At 48.9% G+C, this 8,185-nt stretch overlaps 1 protein-coding gene across 3 annotated transcripts in view; it reads right to left on the bottom strand.

Annotated features, from left to right (window-relative positions):
- Window positions 1-946: 946 nt before the first annotated feature.
- The window catches only part of LOC136060153 (fer-1-like protein 4), a 31,586-nt gene continuing 24,347 nt past the window's right edge, over window positions 947-8,185 (bottom strand). For 2 of the 3 annotated variants that reach the window (XM_065754482.1, XM_065754483.1), the window contains 10 exons: window positions 7,928-8,055; window positions 7,304-7,474; window positions 6,389-6,543; window positions 4,831-5,009; window positions 4,158-4,243; window positions 3,750-3,848; window positions 3,253-3,494; window positions 1,722-2,002; window positions 1,393-1,493; window positions 947-1,210 (listed from right to left, as the gene is read on the bottom strand). In XM_065754482.1, the coding sequence (XP_065610554.1) occupies window positions 1,030-1,210; window positions 1,393-1,493; window positions 1,722-2,002; window positions 3,253-3,494; window positions 3,750-3,848; window positions 4,158-4,243; window positions 4,831-5,009; window positions 6,389-6,543; window positions 7,304-7,474; window positions 7,928-8,055 (1,623 nt within the window). In that variant the 3' untranslated portion in view covers window positions 947-1,029. Of the gene's footprint in view, window positions 1,211-1,392; window positions 1,494-1,721; window positions 2,003-3,252; window positions 3,495-3,749; window positions 3,849-4,157; window positions 4,244-4,830; window positions 5,010-6,388; window positions 6,544-7,303; window positions 7,475-7,927; window positions 8,056-8,185 lie in introns of those variants that run through there. The other variant, XM_065754484.1, reaches the window with a different exon arrangement.

The raw sequence follows: 8,185 nt of genomic DNA, 5'->3' as shown, positions 1-8,185 counted from the left end.
TGTGGCCCATCCCAGGAGCAGATAGGAAACCCCAGGGATGTCAGAGAGAGCAGCCAGGGAGCTGTTAAGGGAACTGAGCTGGAACTAGAAGATCTTTAAGGTTCCTTCCAACCCAAACCACTCTGTTTCTACAATTCTATTATGGAAGAAAAGAAGATCCAAAATGAAATTTGAAGCAAGCCTGATATCTGGCCCTGCATATGCAGGAAATGCTGTTAAGTAGCTTGTGAAGCCTGCATCCCAGGGGGTGCTGCCATGTCCAGAACTGACCCTGCTGCTCACATGCTCTTGGGAGCAGTAGGAAGCTCATGGTTACCTTGGCTCTATCACCCTCCTCCACCCTCCAGCTGCAGCAGCAGCCTGGGAAGCCCATACACAGATTTTCCTGATCCCACCTCCCATGGCTCTCCCAGCACCAGACCTGCCTTCTCCCATGCGATGTGCCCTGAACTCTTCAGGCAGGAGGAGGCCTGGGAAGTGCCAGGTAATGTCCATCTAGGGCTCAATCGGCCCTGTATGTCCCCATCCCTTTCAGAATGACTCTCAATGTCAAGAGTTGGCTCTTGCTGCTACATCTGCAGTCGCGATCCTTTCCCACCATCCCGCCCCAGTTAACAAAGAACTACTTTTTCCCCAAAGTGTTAAGTTTCCTCATCAAGGGAGTTTGTTTTATTTAGAATCAGAATCATTAAGGCTGGAAAAGAGCACAGAGATCATCTAGTCCAACCCATCCCCACTTTGCCCACTAAGCCACGTCCCTCCGTGCCACATCTACACTTCTCTTGAAAACCTGAAGGGGTGGTGACTCCACCACTTTCCTGAACAGCCTGTTCCAATTTAGTAGGCTGGTTGGTTACATGATTTCTTAGTATCTCATGGGTACTTAGCATGAGATGCAACTCCTCAGAGAGAGCCTGGCCTCTCCAGATCGCCTGTGCACCCGCAGGGTTTTCTTAGAATTTTTTTTGTCCGGCCTCAATTACTGCAATAATCACCCCTGCTTTTGTGTAGTCCTGTTCTGGAGAGCATTTATCCATTGATGATCTTCTCACTGATGTATCCAGGCATCGTGTAGATCAGCAGAACCAGGAAGACCGTCAGAAGAGCAACCACAAACAGCACAATGATGTACTTCTTGTATCGCTTCCAGATAAAGAACACAAAGGTCTTCATGGGATTCACAAACCAGTTGAAAGAAGTTTTTGGCCGGCTAGAACATAAAGTAATGAAATGAAACTGCTCTGGCAGCAGCAGCCCTGCAGACACCCCTTCCTTGCTCCTCAATTGCTCTGAACTCCCTGAGAAGTGGATTCTCCCTCTTCCCACATAAACAGACACCAAAAAGAGGGCTATCAGGCATTTGTTGTAAGGGTGATGAATGCAGATACTCACTTGGGCTTTTCCAGGGGTTCAGGCTCTTTTCGACCCAAACCAGCAGGACTTTTCTCAGCCTCCTCCACAGTCAGCAGCTGGAACTCTGCCTCTACTTTACCCTGCAGGGGGAGCATAACTGAGTCACAGCTGCATGTGCTGCTTCACAGAGCATGTGCTAGCCAAATACCTTGCCAGGACTGGGTATTTTTCTCCCAGTTCCACTTAGATCCTGCACAAAGCTGTGTGCAGCTGGGTGATGGCTGCCTCTGCAGGTTGTGAGCATGCAGGACAGGCTGCCATGTCCCAGCAAAGGCACATCACTGCCTCTCCACTCCCTCCTGCCTTACCGTCAGGAGGTACTTGTTCCCACTGGGGTCTGTGAACTCAGTGTCTTCTGCTTTGACTGAGCTGCTCCACTTCTTCTTTTTCTTTTTCTGCTTGGCCTCCCTCTCCTCTCTCTCTTCATCTTCTCGATCTTTGAGTTTGATGAAGGGCCACCAGCCCCTCATGCGCTTGTTTCGGAAGATGGAGAAGCGAGGCGTAGCGTTCTCCTTTGCCATCTTGATGGTGCAATGCTCTGAGCTCTTGGCTGCCCGCACCATGTCATGCAGCCTCAGCTCAATGGAGCCTGCAGGCACAGGGATCAGGATGAAACACCAGGGTGAGCCCCACACTCCACCTGGTCTATAAATAAAAGAGTGTGGCCAGCAGGTTGAGGGAGGTGATCGTCCCCCTCTGTTCTGCCCTGGTGAAGCCACATTTTGAATACTGTGCCCAGTTCTGGGCTCCCCCCAAAAAGATGGGGATATCCTAGAAGGAGTCCAGTGCCAGGGCCACAAGGCTGATAAAGGGTCTGAAGCATCTCCCATAGGAGGAAAGGCTGATTAACCTGGGTCTCTTCAGCCTGGGGCAAAGAAGACTGAGGGATGATGTGATCAATGTTTATAAATATCTAAAGGGAAGTGGGAGGTCAATGGATGAAGCCAGGTTCTCCTTGGTGGCATATGGCAATAGGACAAGGAACAATGGCCAAAAACTTGAACATAGGAAGTTCCATATTAACATGCAGAACTTCTTTTTGGTGAGGGTGACGGAGCACTGGACCAGGCTGCGGAGTCTCCTTCTATGGAGATATTCAAGACACATCTGGACACCTACCTGTGTGACCTGTTGTCCCTTCCAACCCCTGTGATTCTGAAATTCTGTGAAATGAGAATTTCCCTCTGCTCAGCTCTGGTGAAAGTGTGCCCTTGTCCAGTTTTGGACCCCCAACACACAACTCAGAAAGTGTGTCGGGCAACCAACACCAGATGCAGCAAAACAAACACTAACTAGGCAACAGGCAGAATGATTTGATAACGAGAATGGTAAAGCCTGGAAAATGGGCTCAGAGGGATGCTGGAATCTCCATCCTTGGAGATACTCAAAATTGCTCCAGAAAAGGTCCTGAGCAATGTGATCTACTTTGCAACTAGCCCTGTTTGGAATAGGAGGTTGCAGTAAAAACTGAAGAGGCCTCTTCCTGCCTGTAAGTTCCTTAGACTGAGCTTGCTGGGAAGCACTGAGATTGCTGTCCAACACTTCCATCAGTGTCCAAGTAGCACTTCTGAAGCAATCTCCACTGGAAGTATCTCATGGGAGTATAAAACACTTGTTGGGCACATCAGCTCAGTGCGTCTCTATGGGGTAGATGTGAAGCACTGGGCTCTGCCTTTATAGGCAGACTTGTCAAAAGCCAGCCCGCGTGACTGCTGAGCTGAAGAATTTGATCTGGCACTGTTGGAGCTCCTTTTTGGAGAACTAGACCTCAAGGGAAATGATGATAACTTCAGCAAGATGAAGGACAGGCCACCCCACTCCCTGCAGACCATGCCATACCTAAAAAGTCGTTAGCTGAAATCCTATCATAATCCCAGACCTGGAGGACCAGAACAGCTGGTTCCCGAAACTCTGACTCCTCCACGGAGAAGACAGAGTCCTTCTTCTTGTAGGTGATCTCCTTCTCAGTTGGGAGATAGTTGAAGCGGAAGATGAACCTCCAGTTGAAATTGCCCTCCCCAGTCAAGGAGTTAAAGTGAACGTCTGTCTCCTGCTTGTCGTGTTCGAGCCCTTTTATCCAGCTGCAGGAGAAGCTCAGTTATCTCATACCCCTTGTCACCCTGCCCCAAAGAAAAGCAGAAGGATGGAGGATCTGAACCCTGTGGGGTAGCAGGAAAGGGTCAAAGAGCCATTGGACCGAGTGACCACCATCTTTGGGGTACAGCAGTCAGAGTGGGGGCAGGGAGGAGCTGGGGTTCAGAGGAGGTGGCGGAAGGCATGGAGCAGGGCTGGAAGCCAGACAGACAGGACTTGGCCTCCTGCTGGCCCCATCAAACCTCTTCACATAGATGTCACTAGAAGGTTCTCCAGTTACAGGGTTGACATCGTCAAGGATTACATCGTCTGTGTTCCAGATAATCACACGCAGCTCATAGCTGTGGGAAAGATATAGGGATGGGTGAGACACCTGCTCTCATCTTTGGCATCTGAGAGGGAAAAACAAGCCTACACCAGTAGAGCAGTAGGACCTGAACCCCACCCCAGTCCTGCGGTACCCTGCCAGGTCCCCTCTGGCCTAGCCCAGTCCAGCAGTCTCTTTATCTTGCATGGAGCCTTTGCTGGAGAGGGAGGGTTACAGTGCTGCAAGATGAACACCCGCAGTGAAAACAAGAAGCTTATGCAAAGATGATCTTTTGGTGTAGTGCAAACCTTCACAGCCCCAGCCCTGCTCCCAGGAGTGCTACCTGATAGGCATTCGGGGCTTGATATTGACTGGCGGTGGTGCTGGGACGTCATTGGGAAACATGTCGATCCACATGTGCAGGGAGCCCTGATAAGAGATGGCAGCAGAGTGTTTTCAGAAGACTGACAACCCTCCAGCTCTTCAAGGACCAAGTGCTTGGCCCCACAAGGAAAACTACACAAGAAGACCACCACCTCCATCACCATTCCCAGTACTTCAGAGCTTTGTGTGGATTTTAGACAGAGTTGGAATGAAAAAAATAAGACTATCAAAATAACTTTTTTTTCCCTCCCACCCTGCTACCAAGAAAAACCATTCTAGATGAGCTGAGTCTATCTCAAACACAGCTTTTTGCAGACCATCCTAAGCACTGAGCAGAGCTGTCCAGCTCTGGGTGCTCTGTGGTGGATGAGATGTCAGACAGGCTCAGTGCATGGCCATTGGCATCAGAGGAAGGAAGAATCTGCTCTTGGCACTGCTGCTCCACTGCCATCCAGCTTCTGCTGACTGCCAACAGAAAAGGCTGCCCATCCAGGAAGGAGGAGAGCTTGGGATGCGTACCATGACGTGGAGACAGAGGGATGATGGGGGACCTGCCAGGGCATTGGTTACCAGCTGCCCTAAAAGTCAGTGCCCAGAGCAATGTCTGCTTTGGACAAGGAAACACATCTCACCTGTACGAGCCCAGGGCTCTCTGGGTTGTAAAGAGACCGGATCTCCACATGCTCTGGTACCAGCTTGTACCCATGTCCTGGCATCTCTTCCCAGTGCTGCAGGACGTACAAAGCCTTGTGCTCATCATCCACTGAGCAGTTCTCATCAGCTGCTCCGCTCTCATCCCTCGCAGAGGCCTCTGCAACAGGATACAGCCATGGGAAAAGGGCTCAATATGCCACAGCAAGGAGGAAAGCAGTAAGCAGAAGACAAGCAAGCCAAGAGAAATAAGAGGAAAAGGGCAAAAAAAGCATTTATTATGGCCTTGGGAAAAGGATCCACAGGATGCTGAGCTGCATATGACCCTCTAAAGCAGTGTAAGGTCTCATGTCTCTGGTGATGTCAGCAGACCCATAGGCAGGAAATATTGCCCTGAGTGCTCAAGGAAAGAACCATATGTCACTTGGTAGTGATGCATGGCCATGCCCTCCATTAGTTAACTATCTATGCTGCTAATTGACTCACTTGGCATGGAAAGAAGCCAAATAACAGTTTAAGACCAAATTAAAGTCTGCTAATGGTAAGAAAAACAGGAACCAGTGAAACACACTAATCCACCCACGGACAGGTTTACAGAGAGCATCTGCTCCTTGGAGATCACCCTGAGATGGAAACTATCCCAAGCAGTCCCAGACGTGGCCAGAGATGTCCACAGGGCACCAATTTGAGTTGCAGCCACATTCGTACCAGAGCAAATGCTATCCTGAGCTGTTTTTTGTTTTGTTTTGTTTTGATCAAAGCAAAAATCTATGGCAATGTTTTTAAATGCTGGTGGAGTAAGTGGAAGCCCTGACAACATGAACACTTCTGGGCTTGGCTTCAAACAAAGAAAAAGATGTAATTCAGGTACAACACAGTACAATTAACTATTTCTGTGAGAAAAGAGCACAGACAAAATGGGAATTGGCCAAAATGACTCCAAACAGAGGCAAAGACAGCTCAGAATTAAACTACAAGATGATGATGAGGCTGATGCATGCTCTGTGGTTTCAGGAAGGGATAAGAACAGCAGAAAAGCAATCACAACTACAGATGGCCAACGGGGAAAGAGAGATCTGAAAAGGGAGCCAAGAGAAAACATACTAAGGAAGACAAGGGCCTATATACATGAACAAAATCTCTGGAGCCAGAATCTGAAATACTTGTTCAAACTGATTCCTGGAAGGAAGGCTGACCCAGGTATTTGCAACAGAGGAGATGAAAAGGACTTTAGAGAGGAGGGAACGGAGGAAAGAGGGGTAGAGCCATTTTTCCAAGAAGAGCACTGCCACATCACATCCTTCTGACCCACAGGGTCCTTAGCTAACATGACAGTGCTCACCCACCCACCAAAGCCAGGCCGCTGGGTACTGAGGATGCTCCCCACAGTGACCCAGAAACACAGGCAGGGGGCAGGGTGTGGGCAGAGAGCCCCAACAGCACTTCAGGGAAGAGAGGCTGGTGGGTTCCCAGCCTATGCCATTCATCACATTCACTGCTGAGCACGTGAGCAGTCGTGGTTCTCCAGGCTCTCTGTACCTTCAGGAAAAGCCTCTGGAGGGACCTTGAAGATTTTGTTGCCCACTTTGACTTCCTCCCGTCTGTACTCTGCTGCAGAGAGTGACATTTTCTTGCATAAGCTATCCAAGATCTGTGTGGGCTTGAAGGCATCTCGCCACATGTTGTAGCCATTTCTGCACGGAAGGAAGAACTTGTTCAGTTTGGATACGGTAGGGTTTTTTTTTTCACAGACCCTGTACCTTCCCTCCAGCACAGGCTGTGCCACAATCTCCCTGCTCAGATTTCACTGGAAAAACCACAGACACACAAAAAATTAAGAAAAGCTTAATGAGCTCTTCCCCCCTGGAAGAAGCAAGGGTTGCTCCTCACAAAACCAATGGCTTCAGAGCAGCAACAGCAGCAGCTCCCACTGCAGCTCTGACCTGGGAGAGAGCTATTTGGCATTCTGGGGACTCAAATCCACAGCTAATTATCAAACAGCAAGGGAGAAAATATGCTTGTAGAAAATGTGGCCAAAGACACCAGAGAATCTGTTCTGCAGGAGGACAAAGGAGAACAAGCATCAAGAATCTAGCTGCTCACAGCTAGAGCTAGAGCTAGGGAAACTGCCCTACCTTCTGAAAGAGGTCAAAATTACAGTGTAAAGAGAGCATTTTTCTCACACAACACCAGTATGACAGCATTAAGGAACGTTTTGCCACTATGAGCAATACATATCATGCAGTAGGAGTTTGAGCTATCACAGGAAACTGGTAGGCAGCAAAAAAAACAAAGGAGATGGACTTATTCATGTAACTTGTAACACACCTGCATGATACCTGCTCAAAGGATACTGCAGATGCCAGCTCTGTGCTGCAAAACTGGAGGTGCTTTGAGTGGCAGGAGAGGAGAACAAGTCTCGTGGCTGTAATGTGTCAGATGAATAATACCTACATGTCATACTGCGAAGCCACTCCACAGTTGGCCCTGTGCTTGCTGTAGAATCGGTTCTCCAAATCGATCTTAGTCTCTCCAATCAGATCATCAGATCCAACCAAATCATGGTCAAATACTGCCACAGTGAGCTCTGACTCCATGGGAAAGGAGACTGTTAGCTCCACAACTCTGGATGGAAGCAGATGGAGAAGTGTAATCAGCAAGGAGAAATGAAACACATGCTCTGCTTCAATCATCCCACATTTAAGAATTATGCTTGCCAGCCCAAAGACTGCTGATAGAATTTGGCTCTCCATAAGTTCAGTGTGTGCAGTTTTCAGTGTGCTTGTTCAAACAGAGAATGTTATTTATCCAAAAGTGTGTGCTGTTGGATAGAGCTCCTGGAGGTAAGGACAAATGTCTCCAAAGCTCTGTAGTTCTGCTCCTTTGTCTGATAAATCAAGCTCTTTGAACACTTCCTTCCTGAAGACAAACGCTCCTGGAGGCAGGAGACAAGTCTGAGACCTTGTTTTATAGCACAAAATTCTCCAGGAGAGAGGAACTGTGCACAATGGGTCATGGCATGAGCCCCACATCTGCACTACTCTTCTTAACCCTTGTAAAGGAAAACTTCCTGCATACTCTCCGAACACAGGATTGAGCTGCTTTGGGATGTATCGTTCCTTTGTGTCCTTCTGCTCCTGTCCCACTGTCACCACCACATAGGGGTCTGCCTTGCCATTGGGGTCTGCTGGAGACAGGTTGGTAGCCTGGAACACACAAGAGTTACATCCACACATCAGCTGCAGAAAGCAACACGAGGAGAGGACACTGCATGGACCCGAGATATCCCAAAGTCACTGATCAGGTGCTTTCAGCAACTGCCCCAGCAGGGAGATG

This window comes from Cyrtonyx montezumae, unplaced genomic scaffold (genome assembly GCF_038088225.1).
Source record: "Cyrtonyx montezumae isolate F1298 unplaced genomic scaffold, pur_monq_1.0 scaffold_9, whole genome shotgun sequence".
NCBI classification, from domain to species: Eukaryota; Metazoa; Chordata; class Aves; order Galliformes; family Odontophoridae; genus Cyrtonyx; species Cyrtonyx montezumae.
Note: the sequence above shows the minus strand (reverse complement) of the source record. Positions and strands in the feature narration are given on the sequence as shown.